This window comes from Caretta caretta, chromosome 2, assembly GCF_965140235.1.
Source record: "Caretta caretta isolate rCarCar2 chromosome 2, rCarCar1.hap1, whole genome shotgun sequence".
Classification (NCBI taxonomy): Eukaryota; Metazoa; Chordata; order Testudines; family Cheloniidae; genus Caretta; species Caretta caretta.
Genome location: NC_134207.1, coordinates 135,694,280 through 135,718,578, shown reverse-complemented (window position 1 = coordinate 135,718,578; position 24,299 = coordinate 135,694,280). Strand labels below are relative to the sequence as shown.

Below are 24,299 nucleotides of genomic sequence, written 5' to 3'. Positions count from 1 at the left end.
TAAAGTGTTTTTAATAAAAAGCAACTAAATCAATATTTTAAAATAAAGACTATCAATAGATAATTACAACTTCACTTTAAAAATAATCATATTACACTGAGTTACAATACTTTTACATCAGATATTTGCTGAAAGCCCAGATCCTGCAACAGGATGTTTGTGGGTGAACTGATGTGTTTGCACAGAGGCCCAGTCATGTCACCAGTGATCCACATGGGGACAGGAGTTTGCCACATCCAATTGTAGAATCAGGTCTGAAGATATTGTCCTGGACTGGACAAGTAGAAATAGCTATTTTAATACTATAGATATTTTTCCATAAATCGTGGAAAAAATAACTACTGTGTTTGTATCCAGATTCATCAGTTGGCATGATAAATTCAAGCCCTATGTGAATCTAGATTTCTGGTTCTTACAATTCCTTAAAATGTGCCTTGGCTGCACAAAATTGTTTTTGAAAAGCTGGAAGTCTTCAAGCAAATTTCTGCCCTCTTTATGTGGTTTTAAAACTTTTGATTGACATAGCGCATTGTATAATTTGTGGAGTCTCAAACTGTTCCTTTGATCATACTTTGGAGTCAATATTTTTCACTAATATCATGATACTTAAAATAGTCTCAAAGTGGAGATACTGTTTGGCTTTCAAAAAACAACACTTCCTCCCCGCTCCTCCCAGAGCAGAAACTTTGCTGCAGCCTGATTTACACACAAAAGTAAAATACAAGTTTGTCGTCTCTGAAGGAAAAAAAAGCATTTCCCTACAGACAGCCAAGATGTTACTTCCTAAAGGGTTACTGGTTTCAACATGTTTTGGCAGACCACACAATGTTAAATCCAATGCCATTTATTTATTCATATTTTCCTATTTCCTTTAAGGAATCCAGCTCACTTATTCCTGGGATACACTGAACATTTGTTAACTTCATACTTCACTTTAAACACATTTTAATTGGAATATTAATAATATCTGCATTTAACATATATTTGTAGCTAAATTTAAGTAATTACATTTATTTCCACTGGAGCATGATGGATTACGTTGATGAAAATTTAACAAAATAGTTGCTTCTAAAACTAAATTTTAGATCAGCACCTATTTCTCAGTCCCTCTCCTATGATTTTACAATCTAATTTAAACAGAGCAGATCATAGAAAGAAAGTATTCCATGGGCATGTCTCACAGGAACACAGTGCCCTATCTAGCAGTATTAATTATGGATCTGTCAAACAGGTTTCACAAAAGTTATTTGTGCGTCTGACATTTTGAGGCTTATGCTGTTGTCAGGATTATGGCTAAGAGGAGTGATTTATCAGAAATCTTAAATTATTTTGTGTTATTCTCTTTTTCCCCCCCTTAAAAATACACTAGCACTTATATAGCATTCTACAACACAAAATCTCTCTAAAAACATTAACTAATTCCCAACACTGCTGTGATCTAAGTATCCTTAGGTCCATTTCAAAGATGGGAAACTGAGACAGATGACGTGATTTGCTATAATTGCAGAGCAGGTTTGAGTTAGAGTTGGGATCAGAATTCAGGACTTCCAGGCTCTTACTCTTATGCTACTTCAAAATATATAATTCTATATGAAAAAGCTATAAAAGTAAATTACAGTACCTTTTACCTTGTCCAAAGTCCTCACCTTCCGACATTTCAGACTTACAACAACAACAACAAGAAATCTACACCAAACTAGTAAATCCAGACAAAGATTTTCAATTCTTCGTGTTTTAAAAGAAAAACAGCCCAAGACTCTGCTTTGTCTGCTTCTGAGTAAAGTGCTGCTTCTTTCAGAGAGTACGTGTTTACACACATCCTAAGCAACTGCTCGTCTTGAATGAAGTTCAGAGTGTTCTATTTTGACTGGCTAATTCTATAAATAAATAGGTTACATCTTACTACAGGTACCGTGACAGGCTGTTAGGTTTCAAGCACAGCCCAAAAGCCAAATATTTTTTTATGGTCATGTGAGAAGGAATCACCAGCCAGTAATTAACCTTTATTTGCCTGACTCCACTGAAGCTCCTCTGTTTTCTCTCTGCTTTTCTTGGCTGTAACTAAGCACAAACCAAAATGATAGAAAGCTACAGTACATGGAGTTTACCAGGAATGTCACAGCAGTCTAAAAAATTATATAGAAAATACTGTGTAGTTGGTTAGAAAAAAAGGTATATTCTCACTGTGATAACATCTAAAAACTTTGTTTACTGGCTGTCTCCGCCACACAGTTGGCAGACAACATACTGTTATTTTCCTCTCCTGCATCTAGAAATGTCATGAGACACTAGCAGTTCATTAGGGAAAATGAACTGGAAGATCTATATTTCCAGTTAGGATTCATTTCCTTCTTGCGTTATGAGCACGGGTTCCTTGCTTGTGTGTGTATTTGTGACAGTCTGTCAAGTCAGTAAAAAGGAACAGGAGTACTTGTGGCACCTTAGAGGCTAACAAATTTATTAGAGCATAGTCTCTAAGGTGCCACATGTACTCCTTTTCTTTTTGCGGATACAGACTAACACGGCTGCTACTCTGAAACCTGTCAAGTCAGTGAAATTGCTTCCTCACAGGTTGCTTCTTTCCATAAGACAACAGCTTGACATAGGCATATTGTAGTAGGAAAATCCTATTTTAATAAATGTTTTGATTTAGAATGTAGTATTTATTGATGTATTTTATAAGTATGATTTAATATGCCCTGCCAGCCACCCTTTTTGATTTCAAGGCAGGAATAGACCGCAACAGTCCTTTTGGCTGATTATGGTCACCTTTTGTTTTAGGATAAGTTTTCATTATAGTATTTGCTATAAGGTTTTGCTTCTTGTATGCATTGCAAATTAAGTTGTATAAGGTTCTTGTAATCCCTTTAGTAACCATATAATCCTTTCCAAAATGTTATCCTGTCTGAAAGTCTCTAAAATTGTTTGCTGTAAGTGAGGAATATGTGCATAGTTAAAAATAAGTGAAAAGCCCATCACAAATGTCCAGATGGTCAAGAAAAAGAGAGAGACTTGGAAACATCAGGAGACAATCTGAAAACATCCATTGTATCCGATGCTAAACGTTAGCAGCATTGACGACCTCAGAGGTGAGGCAGGCACCCCTGAAGGTGAGACAACAAATAGGAGATAACGATGCCAAGACAACAATAACTATCAAATGATAACAGCAGAAAATCCCAAGATTAACACCACTTAAGGACTAATGATTATAAAGGATGACAGTATAAAATGCATGGACTCAAATGGGAATTTACAACTATGAAGATGGAGTGTTTTGCCATGAAACTCTGGGTTCAGTCCTGCAAAGCCTCGGAGCATTGGATTGCAACCGACAGAACCCAGCTTCTCACTTGTGCCCAATCTAACTGGCCATTAGATTGACTCAAGCTACGACAGACTGGTAACTATTAAGACCATCTGCAGGACGTGTGTGTGTGGGTGTAAGATTGAATGCAAATGCTGTTATATTTTCAATAAATGCAGCGTATTGCCTTTTCCCCTGAAAAGATCCCGTGTGCTTTTTACAAGCATAACAATGTGATCTTTATAGTATCCTTATGGACCAATCACTACTTATGGATATCATTACACCAAAAGCTGTTTTCTAGAAGGGGAAGCAACAAGTTTAGATATTCCACCTGAAAGAATTGTGCAAATGTTTCTGGGAAAAATAAGTTAACAAAAACCTATTGTTTTAAGTATCTGATCAAAGTAGGGATAATGAGTAAGGCAAAAATCAGGCTCTATGTTCTATTTATTAAGACTTCTGACATTTACAATGTGTGTATTATAAGTAGTACAATATTGACTAGAAAACTGCTTCTTAATTTAAAAAACCTAAGGAAAAAGGTTCAAAATAAAGGAATTCTAAATAAATAGTGGGATCTCTCTTGTACCAAGAATGGTCTAAATTCATAAAAAACCCTAAATAGCTCTCACAGGTCATTCCATCAAAGATTGGCTACTTCAAGTCACAAAAGCTAAGCAGGCTGGATAAAATATTTGAATGAGAGACCATGTACAATTCTCAGAAAATGGGTGAACATCAGAGAACGTGCATGTTGGAGGTCTGTGGGAAAGGGAAGTTTTTTACTCTTCTCCCTGTCCCCAACTTTTCAGCCAGTTTCCACTTCCTTCCCCCTTCCAAGTCTTCCACACTGTCCCTCTCCTCAGTCCTCAGCTAGCCAACTCTTCCTTCCAATCCGCACTCCTTCCTTCCTCCCTTTGTTACAGATGTTGAGGGTACAGCAGGCATGGGTGGTTACTGCACCCCAACAATCCAATTTAATTGTAAACACATGCTAGTAAAAGTGATGCCGCCTTACACAACAGATCTGTTCCCTATGAATATTCAATGACACCTGCTTCCTTCAGTGACCAAAGTGTATTGCTTTTGGCTCCTGTTAGCCTAAGACAGAGGGAGCTGGATTCCATTCTGGCTTGCAACTTTTCAACAAAATTGTTAACTATGTTCTAGAATCTGCATTAATTAATGATGATATGCAATACAGAAAATAACCCAGTTTGACTTTGAGATCCCAGACTGAGTTTGCAGGCTTATCAGTTATCAAAAACGTGTTTTTCTTATATAGAACACGTGTGTACACACCTACCTGCCCATCCACTCCATTAAATTAACATTAAAGACTGTGAAGTCAAGCACTCCAAAATTAGGAAGTGCCAGAATCAAGGTTGCTGCACATCTTTAATTCCTTCCTTGTGCACATGCATTATGATACAATCTTTAATTACATGATCACGTACTATTTTTTCCACGTGACCCCTGCCTGAGTCAGTGCACAGGATGGATGGTGCTCACTTAATGAGCAGCTATTTAATATTTTGTTTTATCTTCATTGTTTAATATGTGGCCTTAGGCCTTATTTACTGCACACTATTCAAACCCTGCTCTGAAGACAATTATTAATTTCCTCGTGGGCTTTTCTTTGGTGATCATCACTATATTATCTCAAAAAGAAGAGTAGTACTTGTGACACCTTAAAGTGCATCCGATGAAGTGAGCTGTAGCTCACGAAAGCTTATGCTCAAATAAATTTGCTAGTTTCTAAGGTGCCACAAGTACTGCTTTTCTTTTTGCGGATGCAAACTAACACGGCTGCTACTCTGAAACCTATATTATCTCAGGTTTCAGAGTAGCAGCCGCGTTAGTCTGTATCCGCAAAAAGAAAAGGAGGACTTGTGGCACCTTAGAGACTAACAAATTTATTTGAGCATAAACTTTCATGAGCTACAGCTCACTTCATCGGATGCATGGTGCTTCACAAATAATTTATCTTTCCAACACTCTTGTCAGAGTTACTATCCCCATTTTACAGCTATGGAGCTGAATCACTGAGAGATTATGGTCAAAAGCGTGCACTAATTTTGAATGCCCAATTTGAGATGCCTTGGACCTGATTTGTCAGGGTACTTAGCATTAGATAGCACTTCATATGTTCAAAGCACAGCTCCCCCTGACTTCAGTTGCAACTGTGAGTACTCAGCACTTCTGCAAATCAGATCTAAGGTATCAAATCAAGCATCCAGGAATATTATCCTTTGTGACCACACTCTGAAAAGTTTGGTTTAAAAGTGACTTGCTTAGTATCATAGTGGAACTTTGTGGCAGAGGTAGGGATAGAATCCAGTTCTCCAAGGCAGCATTCAATTGCTTTAACCATAAAACCATCCTTTCTCTCCCTGATTCATTCACTACACACCTTCCTAACTTCTGTAACAAATGAGGCTAGAGTCCCACAAAGAACAGTCTCCTTTATACCCATTCATCCCCAAAGCAGTTTTTAAAATAAATTTAAACAGATAGTGTTTATTTTTAAGCATTTTTTCCATTTTTATTTATTTAAATTTTCATACTTTGGGAAATTATGAGAGGGGCTCAGACAATAATCATTTGACATTGCGTTTTAAAAAATAAAGCTTTTGTAACCATTAAAAAACAAATTGTCAACATCATGACAAAATATACAAAGTAAATATCCTTAAATCAAACTCTAATACATTCTCAAGCAGCATTTTTAATAGCAAACAGAAAAATAAAAAATTCCATCATCATGTGGCATAATATTGATACCACTTGGCTCATCAACTGGGGTGGACCCTTTAGATCCACTACACAATTCACAACCTACCTAGCCAATCTCAGATTCCAGTTTCTTTCTGTATTATAGCAGAAGTGAGTTTTGAAGAGGGACTTAAGAAAAGTTAAAGAGTTGGCTTTATGGACTTTGACTAGGAGCTCTCCCCGCGCAAGCAATATGGAAGGAACCATGAAAGTGCTTGTTTGAGAAGCAGGCAATCAACGCTGGCATCATAGGTAGGAACTTACCTGATATAAAGGTAACAAGTTGGATAGGTAGGGTGGAACAAAATTGTGATGAGCTTTGAAACCAAGGATAAGAAATTTTTGTTTCAGATGGAAGAGTGGGAGCCAAGGGAAGGACTTAAAGGGTGTGTGTGATGTAGTCAGGGCAACAAGCCAAATTGTGCAAGATGATCAAAACTTGGACAAGAACTACAATACTAAATCATCAAGTAAATTTCCCAAGCCTTTATTAGCATGATTGTCAAGTAATTTCATACGAATTTCACTAATTTTAATAATTTTATTTTTAAATCACTATGCCTTTCCAGCAAGACCAGGCCAATGCTATAAAGCTCTGGGTGGCAGCACAAAGTGTGTACTACTATGGTCAAGGATTCATTATGTGACAGGGAAAAGCAACATTTCATCCTAAAAAGTTACTGGTTTGGCAGCAGTGACATCTTGGGCTACTGGAGAGCCAGATAAAGACAAATGTAGCAAAAATGTGTGTGTGTGTGTGTGTGTGTGAGTGAGAGAGAGAGTGAACACACACACTCACGTGTGGGACAGCTGTTGAATAACTGCCTTTTACATAGACCCAGATAATATCTGTGACATACAAGTTTGAAAAAAGAAAAGGAGTACTTGTGGCACCTTAGAGACTAACCAATTTATTTGAGCATACAAGTTTGAATGCATGTTATTAAAATAAATTTTGTTTCCATTTCACACAAAAGATGAGTCACATCAGGGTTGCTGTTCCTCCCTCCAGAGCGTGAAGGTGACAGGCGGTAGGGTTGGATCACGTGGGCCGTATGCATTCCCAGTTTCAGAGGATGAGCAGCAGGCTGGTAGTAAATATGCATAATCACTGTGTTGCCATGCCAACTGTCAGTGCTGGCAACACTGTCAAATAGAAGTTCCATGTAACCGTTCTTTTCTTCAACAGTTCAAGTTTATGGAATTTCCCCATCTTTATCTGACAAACTGCAGAAGCAAGATACATAGGCGTACTTGCCACACACCATTTAGTGTGGTGACACTCCACATAGCATTGAATCAGCACAGGAAAGCCAGGCAAGGTATGGAACATGCTCATGGAATGTGTAGCATTCTTTTCTAATTTGTCTACAACCTAGCTGTGGAAAAAAGGATCTACCTCTGTTACAATTGCCTTAATTTTCTGGTTATTTATAGTTAACTAGTAGAGTATATACTGCTTCTGGGTACAGAAGGTTATTTATATATTTCATGAAACATCTTACACTGACTCTACATTATTCAGATTGCCAGGAGCATGTTATTTTATTCTGTAAGGTTCAGTTTCTATCAGGATTATGTAAGCATGAAGGGTATAGTTGGTACAATTTATTAAATATAGTAGAAACTGCACAGAATAATATTCCTACAAGAGTATCAATTTATAATGATTTCTCCCTACCTTGTTGAGACTTTGTTTTGCAAGTTACATTTATTCTGTTAAAAAGCAGAGGAGGGAATGAAAACTGTATGAGGAATCTCTAACAACAATATTTATTAAAGATGTATATCTAAGGAATTGAGATTGGAGATTAAATCAATTTTGATGTCAATTTTGTATACTAAATAAATACACTAAGATTAAGCATATTTCCATGTTTCCTTATAATCTTCTCCTTGTGCTGTTCAGTGTGACAGCCTTCTCAAGGTATTGATAATCAGAACTAAAAAGCCAAACTACTGTTTTATAGGGCCGCATAGTGTTTATTTGTAAACATACATGCACACAAATCTATACTTTAGTATAGATTTGCCCCATGATGATATTCTGTATTGTCCAGCAAGACAGGAGGGACATAAGAAACCCTTCCAGTGTCTGACAACAAAGAACCAAGGTATCTTGAATCAAAACATCTTGAACTCTAGACACAAAGATGGACTTTGCTATTTGAACTCTGATCACATGCACTGAGTGCAGTTCTTGAAGCCTGTCCCACAGCCAGATCCATACAAATTTAGATTTAATTGTGAAGTAGAGAAGGATTTGAAATAAGAACCTCTGCTGTGACTGTGCACACAGTGATGTGAAGGCAACAGAGAGATCTGCCAACAGATTCACTCCATGGATCAATTTTTCCATATGAATACAGAAACATACTTATACTTGCCTTACTCAATGGGACTACTCACATGAATAAAGAAACAAGGATTGGGTCTTTAAATGTACAACATGAATTTTATGAACTGTGAATAAACCCATAATTTTAAAATGGTCTGGGTGAATGAAAAAAGTCATGCAGACAACTTTGTATGTTTAAAGATATAATAAAACCTAACTTGATTTAAAGCACAATTATATTGTATAGTAATTGCTCTTCTAAACCCAAATTAAATCAGACTGTTCTCATAAAGAGAATTGCAAATTTAAACCTTATTGTTTTATAGATATGGATTATTCTGGATTATTACTATACTTTCAAAAGAGCCTAATGATCACTCAGACTTGACTTCAGCAGCAGGAATAATGACAGCAAATGCTGCAAAGTAAAAGAATTTGTATTTGTTTACTGAAGTAATAACCTGGACATAATCTTTAATCTTTCTCTAATATAACAAAAAAGATGAAAAGGTTTTATGAATATAGAATATACTCACTTTTCTAGTAAAATAAAATTTCACAAACTTTTACTACTTTAAGAATAGGCCTTTCAACTTGCAAAGCTGCATAATAGCTCCTTATAGCATGAATGTCAGAAGTTAGGATTTCTCATAATTTGAAACCAAGTCTAAATGTACATTCCCCTTTTCAATGAACTGGGAATGTCTATTTTTTAGTAAAAGAAAATAGATCAACTAAAGATAAATACAACCCAATATTCCATGAACATTATTACCCTCCCTTTTCATACAGGGAAGCATATATATTTTCCAAATAATTTTCATTTATTTATATATGTAGTACAACATAAAATATGTAAATTCACACGGATTACATCAGAAGAGTCTATTATAGCAACTTCTGTGTAACACTGCAAACTTGCTGAAGGATATATGCTGTATGTATAACTTATACTCTAACCCTTTAAGCTGTTCTGTGTGGCTCCCCCCTGACTTAAAAATGTATGGGCAAGACTGTACGTGCCTAACTTTGAAAAACTTCCAACAGCCTATACTGTGTGTACAGAATTTCTGACATGTCCCCATCAAAGTAGAGAAGATATTTACATTTATTTGTGGGTGATTTACCATGTAACTCTATATAAAAAATTCACCACGCTTGGCCTGGCCAATGTGATTTACATAAGTATTGTACCATTAGCGAATGCCTTGATCCAACAAGTTATGTGAGGGCAGACCCCTTGTACATACACAAAATATACTTTTATACATTTAATATAAATACATAGACCTTTGTTTATATATTCACAGTTGTATGTGTCCATTGGGTTTGAGTATACACATACACAATTGTGTTCCTTCTCCATAACTGGAGGAAATAATCTCATTTTTAAAACAAGTTTAAAAAACATGAGCTAAATATTTAGAAAAGATGCATTCAGGTTGGATGGCAAAAATCATATATGCAATATTAAAACATCCATAGAAAACAGAGTTAAAACACATGCAACAAATATTTAGTCCTCAGAACAAAGCACACAAGTCACATTTTTGTTAAGGAAACATACAAAAATGGAACAAGGTGGAGGCATGGCTGTCTATAGACACCAACACCTGATTTGTAAGTCATGGATTGTCATTATGTGTAGTTAGTGTCTCACCATGAGGCACTCATACTAGCCCATTTTTGTGAAACACAGAGCCCAAGATTTTTTTCCACTTTGGTTTTTGTATATAAGCTGTAGAAAGAATGAGAAAGTCAGAAAATACTTTAGAGAATAAAAAGTAATCACACTCCCAGATGTGTCAAAGTAGTACCTCTTCCTCAGATACAAATATCATAGATCATGGTGAATGTATGTGAGAAAGTGAGAGAGGATCTAGATCAGAGGTGGGCAAACTTTTTGGCCCGAGGGCCACATCTGGGTGGGTAAATTGTATGCAGGGCTGGGGCAGGGTGTTGGGGTGTGGGAGGGAGTGTGGTGTGCAGGAAAGGACGCAGGGAAAGGGATTGGGGCACAGGAGGGATGCGAGGTGTATGATGGAGCTCAGTGAAGCAGACTGGGGTGCAGAGAGGGGTGCGGAGTGCAGGGGGGCTCAGGGCAGGGGGTTGGTGTGCAGGAGGGGTATGGCAGGGGACTCAGGGCTGGGTGTTGGGGTGCAGGAGTGGTGCGGGCTACAGCAGGGGGCTCGGGCATGGAGTTGGGGTGTGGGGTGGAGCAGTTCGGGGTATGAGCTCCAGCCCAGTGCCACTTACCTAGAGCGGCACCAGGGTGGCAGTGGCGTGCACCGGAGCCATGGCAGGCTCCCTGCCTGCTTGCCCCGGCCCCAGGCTGCTCTGGGAAGCAGTCGGAACCATGTCCCTGCGGCCCTGGAAAAGGGAGGGCACAGGGCTCTGTGTGCTGCCCTTGCTGCTCCTCCAGGTACCTCCCCCAAAGATCCCATTTGCCACGGTTCCCTGTTCCCGGCCAATGGGAGCTGCAGGGGGTGGTGCCTGGAGGCGAGGGCAACACACAGAGCCCTCTGGCCTCCCTACCCCCACGAGGGGCTGCAGGGATGTGGTGCCAGCTGCTTCAGGGAGCGGCGCGGGGCTTGCGGCGCCAGAGTGGGGGGGAATCCTGCGGGCCAGATCCAAAGCCCTGGGGGGCCAGATGCGGCCCACAGGCCATAGTTTGCCCACCCCTTATCTAGATAGATTGCCAGGAGTCCTTACCACAAAGGGTGAAAATCTCAACTGCCCTGGGACTTTTTTGGCCATGGAAACAAATGTGTGTGCGCGAGGGAGGGAGGGAAGTATCACCTTGAATCACATTGAGAAATTAATTTAGAAACTGGTCAAAGGAATTCAGCACCATACATATTTTCCTGTTGTGTGAAACTGTAAAAGCTTTTTTCTCACAAAGCCCATTTCCTATATATTCTGAAGTCTATAGACTGTACATATATACCACTTTACCCATCATTATCTGCAACTCAGGCTAATTACATGAATTATAAATCACTGACAGGCCAGGAAGGAGAATAAATGACAGACACATGGGATGGGTTTAATCAGCAGGCTGCAACTTTATTATTTATACACTGGGGTTGGCACCTACAATGCCCACTCCTCACTCTTACGTACCAGGCATTTTAATAGGTTCCAGTGCAGGTTACAGGGCTCCAACCTCACAAACAAAACAGTAACTCAGGATAGATGCTCCCTTACCTACCCTACAGGCTCAGCTCAATTATAAAACCTCCCTCTCCCCATCCCTGTGTAAGGGGTGGGGGGAGGGTGGGGTGGGTGACAGAGGCCACAAAGCTGGTGGTGAAGAGACCTCAGTCCTCAAAGATTTGGGGACTCTTTCCTTATATAAGTGTAAGGTCCTACAGCAAAACCCTGAGTCCCACTGACCTCTGGGAGCTGGTGCTTTTAGCCTTTATATGCATTGGGCACAGGCCAGAAGTTGTGATGGGTCAGTAGTCCTACCCTCATTATATAAACCTTCCAATAATCTATTGTTTTCAATTAACTGTACATCCAGGAGGCTGTGAGGAAGACATAAAAAAAAACCCACCGAACTTCCTGCCAACATGGCCTCAAAGGGAAAAATTCCTTCCTGATCACTAGAAAACAGGCAGTCAGTCAGACTCCTAGCAACATAAAAGGGACTGTTCCCAACATAGAATGAAGGGGAAGGAGGGCAGGGCAGCTAATTGGAGAGCAAGAGGCATTTGAAAAGCCTAGGCTAGCTTAAATAGACAGGGAAGGGACATCTGGAAGCCAATTCACTGGCCCCATTACCTCCTGTTCCTGCCAACAGCTAAGCAAAAGACAAAAGGGGGAATGGGAAGTCACAGCCCCTATCCTCCCAGCATGCCCTCTGGGCTTCTCACATTCCCTACCTGTTGAAGGCAACAAGAGGGTAATCCACTCAGCAAGCAGGGAATTTGAGACTTTGGAATGTGCTTTACTAGTCGATCCGTAACTGCCCAAGTTTATTAGCTTTCAGGGTTATCTTTTCTCTCTCATCTGTAAAAAAGATGGGTGATGGGTAGAGTGGAGTAGTTGTTGCATGAGACTCTCATAGAAAATTACTTTGTCATACTGATGATGTTACTGGCTAATTTGATTTTATCTTGAGGTAACTGATTGACCTATTTATGTGTATATTTTTGAAAGATGGGCACTCGTATTATAGAGTAGGAAAATTCCAAACGAATAGATAAATATGTAACATATATGCTGTCTGTTGTTAAGGCAACAGTATATACACTTCAAAGATGTGACTCATGAATCCTGTACTACTACATCCTTGAAATTAGCTCAAGGTAACAAGTAACATTGCTCAAAGGCTCACCAGTTTAGAGATGGAAAGTTTGAGAACTTTAAACTATTTCAAGTGTCTAGACAAATCGCATGAGAAGTTATTATACAGACCTGGAAAAGTGTTCAAGCTACTGTTGGCACATTGTATATTCCAATACAACTATCAAACCTGATATATACCTGCATGAGAGGCAAACAGCAGTTTACCCATTGAGGATAGTGGAGGCCACTAGAAGACAATGCTATATGTGAGCCAGCTCAGGAAGTGAGGAATCATTTAATCATGCAAAATTTCTAAGGTAAATAAGAGATATGCAGCTAGACAGTACTAATGCCTGTGTTTAACTTGGATCATAAACACGGCAATTTGCCAGGGCAAATGAACATGGCTCAGCACTGCTAGTGTTTGGAGCAGGTGTGGGGGAAGGATATCAACTTCCTGATTGGATCTTTAACTTATTTTAGGTGCAACCGGGGAAATTCCAGCTGAAGGAAAGTGTCTAACATGCCACAGGATCAAAGTCAAGGTCTAACTCTGGACTTATAACCTGAAGTGCTTGAAAAAGCATCAGCATATTAATATACCAGCTGCTTGGTATTTGTAAGATAACAGTTTGCCTTAAGTTGTCCTTAAGAAAAACATTCTGGTTTAATGCTTACACAATGGAAGTAAGACAGACAACTAGATTCCATTGTCAACTATGCTACTGGTTTACCATCTGACAGTGAGCAGATTGCAAAAATTTGATATCTTAGTCCAGGGATCTCAAACTCAAATCACCATGAGGGCCACATGAGGACCACATGAGGACTTGGCCTGAGGGCCGCATCACTGACACTTTTTCAGACAAAGATACAAAAGTCCCCCACTCCCACCACACCCCACTCCTTCCATGAGACCCCGTCCCTGCCCTGCCTCTTCCCACCCCTTCCCAGCCCCCATTCCAACCCCTTCCTCAAAGTCCCCGCCCCAACTCTGCCCCCCCGCCTCTATTCCAATCCCTTCCCCAAATCCCCACCCCAGCCCCGCCTCCTCCCCTTAGCGCACTGCGTCCCTGCTCCTCCCCCCGGAAAGTCCTAAGCATTGAGAGGTAGGCGGAGGAGTGGGGATGCGGCACGCTTGGTAGGGCAGAGGCGGGGTCGTGAGGGGAGCTTGGCTGCCAGTGGAGTCGGCACCTATGGCAGGCCCATGTGTTTGAGACCCCTGTCTTAGTCTTACTCAAGGTAAAATGAGAACAACATTTACTGATCTTTAAACAGTTTGAGATCTTTTAATTAAAATTATGTTTATTTACCACATGTACTCCACTTCGATAGTTTCTAAACTGTGTATTTATCCAAGGCACCAGAAACACTTCCTCCACTAAGTTGTCACAAATGTGATTCTATTTCAATGCCTGTACTTCCTTGACTAGTTAAGTTAGTCATTTCTCATTGCAGCCTACCTCAATGTACATGTTTAACATTACATTTGCCCAAATGATCATATAAAATGACATGCAGCATAACAGTGCTAACATGAGTTGTAGCTCACGAAAGCTTATGCTCAAATAAATCTGTTAGTCTCTAAGGTGCCACAAGTACTCCTTTTCTTTTTGTGAATAACAGACAGACTAATAGCAGACTAACACGGCTGCTACTCTGAAACATGACAATGTTAGATCATGTTTATTTGGACACCAGAAGAACTTGGGAAGACTTATTCAGAATTTAAGGTACTGTAGGGTACATGCTGAGGCCTATCTAAGCCAGAGATAGTGACCCTTTAACTTAAGAACCTAGTCGGATACTGAATCACAAGATTAAAAGGGGAATATTCCCCACCTCTGCAACTGCTTGGAATAAAACCAGGGTAATTTGGTTCTATCTTCCTCAGATGAAAAAGTTTTCCTTAAAAAATGGCAGAAAAGAAATCAAGCTTTAAATTAGCTGCTTGATTCTTTTCAATGTTAGGATAAATATTGAATTGTTACGACTTACTGAAGCCACTCTGCTCACATGGCTCATCTTCTCATACAATATTATGCCCTTATATCAAATGCACAAAAAGCAAACGATATGAAGTGCTGATTTGACAAACTTTAACTCAATACATCAAAAGCCTGTGTTACTGTAGCACAGAGCTAAATCTAACACTGTCCAAGCTTCCTATCAGAAGACCTATTGGGAATGATTTTTTTTAACACACACACACACACACACACACTTTGTGCCTTTTTCAAGTTTTTTGTGCTGATTTAGGAACTTCCCAAACAAAATAAAGGCAGTGCGTGTAGGCTCAAACCTCCAAAATAAGCTGTGAAGATTTCTCCATATGAGCTATAGGTGGTAACCACATTTTACAAGCTTGACCTACTGTGTCCACAAAGCATTGGAGTTCGCTGAATCAGACTTGGAGATCATAAAAACTTCATCTGTACTTTTACAGAATTTGTATTTTCCCTGAATCAAAGAACAGAGTTTTTAAATGATGCTGGATGTGCACACAAAGTTTATGTTTCTTGAACCTGATTCTGGAGATTACAAATTACATAGTCTATGGGAAAACAGGGTAAGATTCTGTGATTTTTTTTAATGTATTGGTCAGTAAATGAAGTACATTTGCCATTATTTAAAACAAAACAAAACAACAGTTTATACATTTACCTCTTTTTTCTCTCCAGGCTTGGGCTTTTGACTTTGTGAAGTAAAATGGGACCTGTAATACCTGCGACCGTGTCTCCTGAAGGTGTCATCACACAAACCAAAAATGCTTTTTTATATAATGCAACGTAGACAAGCATGGTGAGTCATATTTAGATTTTTAAACAGGGTTTCAAATGGCTTTGGATCAAAGAACTTACAAGGCTCCCTTGTCAAAATAACGTGCTGAAGGTAAGTGCCAGAGATAATAGTAAATTGGGTCATTTTCAAAATCAGTATAACTATATATGTGTTTTGTTTTTAAACACAAGTAGTAATCAGTAAAATATGTATTATAAACATGTCTGTACTTACTCACTTTTTGACTAATTTATAGTTTTATTTTATAACACAAGGTCCCATTCTAACTTCCGTTACTTTAATTTTGCTCCTATACTGCCATGAGCCTCCCATCTTTCGTTCTTTGTTTCTCTTACTGTTTAATCCAAAAATTTTTATAAAAAAAATTTTAGAAGACACCAGCTGAGATCATTTTAAAATTTGAAAAGCCACAGTACTAACACCCATCACAATACTACCCTTCTTTCCTTTATCATCATTTTTCATAACAGCTCTAAAGAAGTCTATCAGTTTTGCATTAAGGGAAGATATTTCACTTTACATTTTACATTTGGAGTACTGAAAAAGCATTAATTTTACAAGTAGTTTCATGCATATATTTGATAAAAAGTGAGATATTTTGTCACCATGATAACCGTTGCTCTTTTCAGATAAGTGACCATACTTCAGAATCTTGGCCTAAGAAGTTTCTATATGTAGACATATTTAGCTTGGTTTCTCAGGGCACTTGCATATTGTTGGCACAAAGAATCTTTGCACAATGGAAAAAACAAAATAATTACACTCAGTATGCGGTTTGCTTACTTAGTAATTGTGAAGTAAATATTTTCTGAGGAGCCTCCAGAACTGCTTTGGGTGGTATATTTGAAATTCAAGCAGAAAAGCTCCTGTATTTGTCCTCTCTAATAATTGCCCCAAAGCTGCCAGCAGATTAATCCAAATCTGAATGATCCCATCTGGAAAGTTAGCTAAAAACTTCTCATAGTAAGAAACACTTGCCACTGCTACCAAAAATAAAGACTAATAACCAAGCAGTCAACCATGTGAAAGTGGTCTGCTGATGGGATTTCAGACACTGTGATGAAAGCAAGGAATCTCTTCCTCCATTCCTGTACAGCCACAGCACAAGATTTCAAGAAACCTGTGTTGCAACTGTTCAAGCTCAGTTGGGGCTTTTGCAACCAAAAATGGAGACATTTTTCTTATGTAAGCAGAGTCAGGATGAGCTCTATCCTGACATCTGGTGGTGAGTTGTGATGGGTTGTGGAAAAGAACTTCAGGGGCTGATCTCATGTGCCACTCCACCTAGATGTTCACACTTTGACTGCTGTGGGATCCCCAGTTTCTCTGTTATTGGGGCAGGAAGAATAAAGTGTTGTTATCCTGATTATGTGGATCAAGGACAGTGGAACTGTACTTGGCTTTTTGTTATGATGGAGGTACTCGCCATCAACTAAGTAGCACTTGCTAGGCAAGGGACATGGGTTCCAAAACTCAGTGAATTGAGAAAGGTTGGGGACAGACATTTGTAACTTGTGGTATGGGCCCCTTCTGAGGGTCCTAAATGCCAGCTGCACTGCCTCCTCTCTCCACTGTGTAATAGCAGAGCTAATTTTGATTCCATTAGGAGTCTGATTACAGATTGCAGAGCTGAATTCACTTTGGGCCAATGGTGCCCCAGCACTGGACTCCCCTACTACGAGCTGAAATCACCGAGTACTGTGTTAAGTAGTAGGGAGCCTGAAGATATATTGGTGAGTGGCTCGCAGGCCTGTTACCGGCGAGGAGCAGCTGGTGGAGCGGCTCGCAAGATGGCTACCGGGGGGAGCAGCTGGCGGAGTGGCTTCTAGGACAGCTACCAGGGGAGCGGCTGGCGGTGAAGGCTGCAGCAGAAACCCACAGAGAGATGGGGCAGTTGGCTGTCGGAGCACATAAGATGCCCCTTTACTCCCCCACCCCAATTTCCACACAGGCTGGGGGGGGGAGGGTTAAAACTCTGCAGATGAACTTCTGAACTCTGGACTCCCCAAGGACAGAGACAGAGACTTTTGGGTTATTGGACTTTTGGGTTGCTGGACTCAAGAACCAAAGGGAGAGGACATGGCCCAATTTGCTTGGGGTGGGTTTTTGCTCATGGCTTGTGTTATGAATCCTGTTGGTGGTGTTTCCCCCAACATAATGCCACATTGTTTCTCTCCATTATTAAAAGGCTTTTGCTACGCTCAAACTCTGTGCTTGCGAGAGGGGAAGTATTGCCTCTTAGAGGCACCCAGTGGGGTGGTATATATTTGTCCCAGGTCACGGGGTGGGGGCTTGAAATGGTTTTGCATTGTGTTATTGGAACGGAACCCCTAGATACTGAACCCGGCCCTTGTTGCTGCCAGCTCTGATGGGCAGAAGGGTCACACTTACATTTATCTGTCTTAGGCCAGTGTTCAAAGGAAACATCGGAAGATGCAGCTTAAAATTCTGTCTTATTTAAAAGACAAAACTGCAAAATTTTGTTTAAAAATGACCTCACTTAAAAATGCCACCGAAGTCCAGTAGTTTCCAAGTGCAGATAGACAACACTTTTACGCCCATTACTGATGTAGCATATTAAACTGTAACCTGTGACCTAGCTGTTTAAAGGCCAAATCCTGTGTGGCATTGAGCACCTGCCCCTCCCCTGGAAGTCCATGGTAGTAACAGGTGCTCAGTTTGAATCTAGGCAATAGCTACTCTGTGTGTCTTTCCAGGACTTTACAATGCATAAAATACAAAAATAATGCAGAAATAAACTTGCTTTATACATCACATGGTCAATCACATCAGTGTAATTTTGTACAGTTGTTCTGAGGTCTAGGAGGTGGTGAGAGACCGACCAGCTGAGATCTCGGGGTAAAGATGAAAGGGAAAAAAATAGGGAGGACATGAGGGAAAGGAGCAACTATAGACCATGAACTCAGGAAGAGGAGGTGGATGAGGCATTTCTAATACAAATAACAGAAATAACCAAATCACAAGCCCTGCTAATAATGCGGGACTTTAACTATTTAAACATCTGTTGGAAAAAGTAATACAGCAAAACAAAATTTCCAAAAAGTTACTGAAATGTATTGGGGACAACTTTTTGTTTCTGAAAGTGGAGGAAGGAACAGACATTTTGGTCAGAGTCAAGTCTAATAGGGAGGAATTGGAAGAGAATCTGAAGGTGGAAGGCAATTTGGATAAAAGTGATCACAAAATGATAGATTTCATGATTCTAGAGAAAGAAAGGAGCAAGAGCAGCAGAATTAGGACAATGGACTTCAAGAAAAGCTAACTTTAACAAACTCAGAGAACTGGTAGGTAAGGTCCCATGGCAATAAAAAGCTAAGTAATAGAAGTTCAGGAGAGCTGTCAATTTCTCAAGGAGACAACATTAAAGGAAACTATCCCAATGTGAAGGAAAGATAGCAAGACTAGTAAGAAGCCAATATGGCTCCATTAGGCGCTCTTTAACGGCCTGAAAATCAAAAAGAAATCCTACAAAAGGTGGTAACATGGACGAATTGCTAAGGAGGAGTACAAAGGAAGAGCGTAGGCATCTAGGGACAAAATCAGAAAGGCTAAGGCACAAAAATGAGTTAGACCCAGCAAGGGATGTAAAAGGCAATAAGAAGAGGTTCTCTGAATACATCAGGAGCAAGACAATGATGAAGGAAAATGTAAATCCACTACTTAGTGGGGAAGGAGAAGTAATATTTGAGGATATGAAGGCGGCTCTGGTGTTTAATCCCTATTTGGTTTTAGTCCTCACTAAAAAGGTTAATTGTGACCAGATACTCAACCCAATTAATATTAACAACAAAAGGAAAGGAACCCAAGCCACAATAGGCAAAAAATAGGTTAAACAATATTTGGATAGATTTGATGTAATCAAGTCAGTAGGGTCTAATGAAATTCACCTAACGGTACTTAAGAAACTTAAGGAACTAGTTGAAGCAATCTTGGAACTGTTAGCAATTATCTTCGAGAACTCCTGGAGGATGGGGTGAGTCGCGGTAGACTGGAGAAGGGAAAACATAGTACCTATCTTTAAAACGGGGAATAAAGAGGCCCTGGGGAATTGTTGTTTGTTTGTTTCTTGATGTGTGGGATGTAGTCGGTTGTGCATGGTTTTGTCTGTGCCTGAGAGGTCTGTTGCGGTTCCTCTCAGTATCATACAGTCTCAACTGGGGCCGGTGATATTGTTGTGCATGGGGCCTCTGATAAGGTTGATCCTGTTGCCTCCTGGGGAGAGACGGGTATATCCCCAGTGTGCACAGGATGGACCTAGAGTCTTTCATGGTGTGAAGAACTTCATCGATTTTTTTGGAAAAAAGTTTATCCTTATGAAAGGGAAGGTCCTCCACTTTGGTCTGCAGATATTTAGGGATGCCAGATGCAGACAGTCAGGAAGACCAGTGCATCAATACCATGGTGGCAGTAGTGTGGGCTGCTATGTCTGCCATGTCCAGGGATGCTTGTAGCGCTGTCCTAGACAGCAGTTGACCTTCGATGAGGACAGATTTAAAATCCGCTCTTCTGTCCTCTGGGATATGGGAGGTAAAGTCAAATAACTTGTAACTGTCATAGTCGTAGCTTGCAAGGAGGGTGGAGTATGGCCCAGGAATTCAAGTCGTTTGAGGTCCTTATCTTGCAGAGTGGGCCTGTATTGTGGCTGCTTTGTTCTATGGGTCACTGCATCCACCATAAGAGAGTTGGGCAGTGGATGGGAAAATAAGAAATCTACGTCCTTAGCTGGTATATAATATTTACGTTCAGCCCTTTTACATGTTGGTGGGATGCAGGCAGGGATCTGCCATATCGTATCAGTGGGTTCCAGGAGAGCCTCGTTTATGGGTAGTGCAATCTTTCATGGCACAGAGGGTTGGAGGATTTTCAGGAGTCTGTGTTGTGTCTCCTGCATGTCCTCTAATGGAATGTCATGGCTGATTGCCACCCTCTTAAAAAGTTCCTGGAACTGCTTAAAATCATCCACGTTCTGTGGCAGTGGTGTCATGCGAGCTTCATCTGCAGCTGATGGAGAGTTATGAGCAGGTGATTCAGGGAAAGGTTCGTAGCCCACATCTTCGAGGGGCAGCTCAGGAGCTCTGAATGTAGATGGAACTGGAGATAGAGGTGCAGAGAAGGTCTGCGGTCTGGTGGAAGGTCTGCGAGAAGGATTGGCGCAATGGGTAGATCAAGGGTACCACTGAGGCCAGTGCACAGGGTATGAAAAGTGGGGCCCCGCCCGTGGGGGGACAAAGTAGTGAAATTGAGGCTGGTTCTTGTGAAGTGCTGTGCTTTGAAATAGGTATGGCTCCGGTGGGAGAGGAGAGTCAAGCAGGGAAAACTCTGCCTGCTGCAGCATGTCATTCTCACGGTCGGTGAGGGTGGCCAAGTCGGGTGGTGAGAGCAGCTGGTCAGAGAGTGAGTGCTCGGTGCCTAGGAGGGGAGAGTCAGGCTCTGGGGCCTGATTCAAGAACTACTGCTGCTCCATGGACTGCGGTGCTGCGGGTCTCGGAGCGTGAGCCGACGTCTGCAGCAATTTCTGCGGGAGTGGTGCATCTGCGGCGGAGGTCATTGTCAGGCTCATGGACTGCACTGCTGGCACTGGGTCCGTCCACGGTGCTGGCAGGGCCAGTGCTGAGGAAAGCTGCCTGCTGTGGGGTAGTCGAGTCCTGGTTTCTGTGCCCCATTAGAGCTGTGCCTGAGGTGCTGGGGTGGTCAGCTGTGCCAGTTTTTGCCACGGTCAGCACCGGAGGAAGAGATTTCGCCAGAGACCTTTTCTGTTTCTGTAGATCTCTGTGTGGAGAGATTGGGGTTTCCTGCCTCTTCGCATGAGAGAGTGAAGCCGTGCTCCTGGTAGGTTCCGACCTGGCAGGGGAGCATGAGGGAGAGGGTTTACTTGTGCCCATCTCTGTTGGTGGCTGCAGAGATTTCTCCATAAGGAGCATTTTCAGCAGCAGGTCTCTGCATTGGCGAGCCCTGGTTTTCAGGCTAGTACAATGGACACACTTAGCGGGGACGTGTGTCTCGCCTAGACACTTCACACAGTGTGACTGTTCATCAGACCATGGCATAGACTCATTGCAGAAGATGCATTTTTTGAATCCAGGGGACCCCGGCATCATGAAGCTATGACTGCCTGAGGGGGAAGTCTCAACGGGAGATGAACGTGAGAATAAAAAAAAAAAAACAATTTTTTTTAGCTAATGAACAAGGAATAACTATTCTAAAGGAAGGGAAAGAACTGGGACACTTCTATCTACCTATTTCTACTTATTTCCTTCAGTGACCAGGGGCAGTGCTGAACCTCTTCCTGAGCCCCGTCTTCAGCCGATTGAGAAGGAACTGAGGGGGTGTGGGACACGCGCGCACAGACAGACCCTAATGCTGCCGTGAGACAACAGCTGGGTACGTGCATCTGGAGTGGAGCACCCATGACACTCGAAGAAGGAATTTTATACTTTAAATATTAATGTTAAATATTAACTTGAAGTCCGTGGAACTTTGTAATGGACTGATCTCAAGGATACTTTTCGTCACCTACTCTCAAGAAATAATAAATAAAACAAAAGCAATACTACTAAGCATGAAAAAAACTTGGATATATTAGCTTCAATCTTTTTCACTGTAAGAATGAGAAATAGTTAAAGTCTGACAGACAACACTACTTTTGAACATTGTCCATGCACTGACTAAATCACTAGAGAAGCAGTTTAAGGAGAGTAAAATATATTTCAATAGATAAACACATCAGATAACTGTTCATAGGGAAGACCAACTCAAATGAAGTATCATAACACTTTGTTTTTTAACAGTGTATAGAATACGAAGTTGTTTCATTATACTATGTGTTGAAGTGCTTAGTAGGAAATAAACATGTTATTCTGCTGATATATTCACATGTTTTGATAAGGTATGTGCCAAGACATTCCTTGCTAAGTTAAGTGACTAATCAGATGCTGTGCTGGTAAGCACACCCTCAAGTGTCATCATAACCCGGACGTTTGCACATGACACCCAGAGAAAAAAAGCTGTCACTGTAGGTTCTTGTGCCCTCTGTAAATAATTTCCGTATTACGTTTTGTAATCTAATGCCTGTATTTAGTGAACCAAGATACAAGTAAAGGTCAAAACCTACCACTTTTTAAGTTCATTCTCACACATTATCGTCTCCTCTCTGCCTCCACTCTACAGGCACTAAGCTTTAAAGTAATTTTCATTTAGGAGCAACAAAAAATATTTTAGTAATGGTTTCTGGGTGACTCATTTCATTCACTATAACAGAAATGTGAAACACATTCCTGGAATTCTCAAATTAACTGAAACCAGCATTCTTTTTTCTTTTAAAACTCTGAAATGTCTCCTTTCTGAAATTTGCATTGTGGTTTACAAACTGAAGTTAGAAACAATTAATAGTAATTAGCTCATTATCATGTAACTTTGGTTTGTTAGGAGTGCTGAAAATATTTTCTCAAGTCACAGATTTTAGGAAAACAGTTTTCTTAATTGAAAATATTTATTTTCATTGCTGTATCTACTGTACATTGCCTATAACTGAATGTTTGGCTTTATAGAATTTACAAGCCTATTTTTTTTAAAACCAAAGGGGATACTGGGAAAGTGTTTAAAACGATTAGCTTTCTGAAACAGAATGTAACAGCATGGAAAGGGGGATGATGCCAACGCAGCAGCAAGATGACTGGAGGTTCTATGCCCATGTTCTAGCCCCAAAACACAGCAAGGCATCTGAAGTATGATCAGACACTCAGGTTATAAGTAACAGATCAATGCTTAGGAACAACTGCTTTAGTACACTATCTCTGTACAGGACCACATGGATATTCTTGTAACTAGATTGCTGCTCACCAGCTTCAGATAAAAGGACTGATATTTGTGACTGGCGGTGGTGAATGATCCCTGAAAATAGGAGATAAATGCTCCATGCAAACATATGTGACATAACATGGCAAGGTTTTAGGTTGAACATCCTTGAATGAAATCTGGCACCATGTAGTCTTTTCTGTAGGGAATATAACCTTTCCCTAATCCACCCATGTTTTCAAGGAAAACTCCCCATGGATATTTCCTCCCTATAGCCCCACACACCACAATTTCTTTTTCTGTCAGAGGGAATCTGGACTTATTTTTTAAAAATGCTATTTATATTTTTGGTAGAATTTGGCCATTAGATTGTTGAGTTTGACATAACTGGTGCCATTTGCTTTTAATGTAGTCTTTGTTGCTTACTAGAAAATAGATCTTTGGAAAGTTTTAGCATATAGCATTTGTGGAATGAGTTAGGTTCTATGAAAATTTCTCATTAAATTGTCACTTGCATTATGATCTAGAAAAGCCACTTAAGCAAACAGTGTCATTTTTTCTTTAATACTGAAAGTGCTCTCTGTGTTGTAAGTGACACTACAGAACACTCTGGACAATATAGTTTATAAATACCCTCTAAGAAGACAAGCCAAATGACTGAAGGATTATAAGCTCTCTCTACCAGTTGTTCAAGTATTAAAATGGCAAGCAGTAAGAATATAGGGGCTGGGGGGAAGTAATGAACAGACAATGTTGAAAACTTTATGTGTGGAACAGAATAAACATTCAGAGAAGTACGCTGAATTACTATTGTGGAACTCTTGTAATTCAAGCTTATTTTCCACCCCCTAATAAGGGCAAATACAGACATCCAATTATTAGTAATTTTGAGACTCTTATTGTAGTGACGATTCCATGTTCACTATTAATATAAGGCTCTCTGACAAGAGAAGACTAAATATGGAG

At 40.4% G+C, this 24,299-nt stretch overlaps 1 protein-coding gene and 1 long non-coding RNA gene across 4 annotated transcripts in view; one reads left to right on the top strand and one right to left on the bottom strand.

The window, feature by feature from the left end:
* RETREG1 (reticulophagy regulator 1) overlaps positions 1-24,299 on the bottom strand; it is a 145,209-nt gene that overhangs the window by 61,649 nt on the left and 59,261 nt on the right. The window contains exon 1 of one of the 3 annotated variants that reach the window (XM_075125435.1): positions 1,622-1,855. The exons of the other annotated variants lie outside the window; for them this stretch is intronic. Within the exon in view, the coding sequence (XP_074981536.1) occupies positions 1,622-1,656 (35 nt within the window). The 5' untranslated portion in view covers positions 1,657-1,855. Of the gene's footprint in view, positions 1-1,621; positions 1,856-24,299 lie in introns of those variants that run through there. 3 annotated transcript variants of the gene reach the window in all.
* On the top strand, positions 7,231-22,649 carry LOC142071103 (uncharacterized). The gene is made up of 3 exons (XR_012667079.1): positions 7,231-7,407; positions 15,398-15,518; positions 21,799-22,649. It is a non-coding gene; the product is annotated as an uncharacterized LOC142071103 (long non-coding RNA).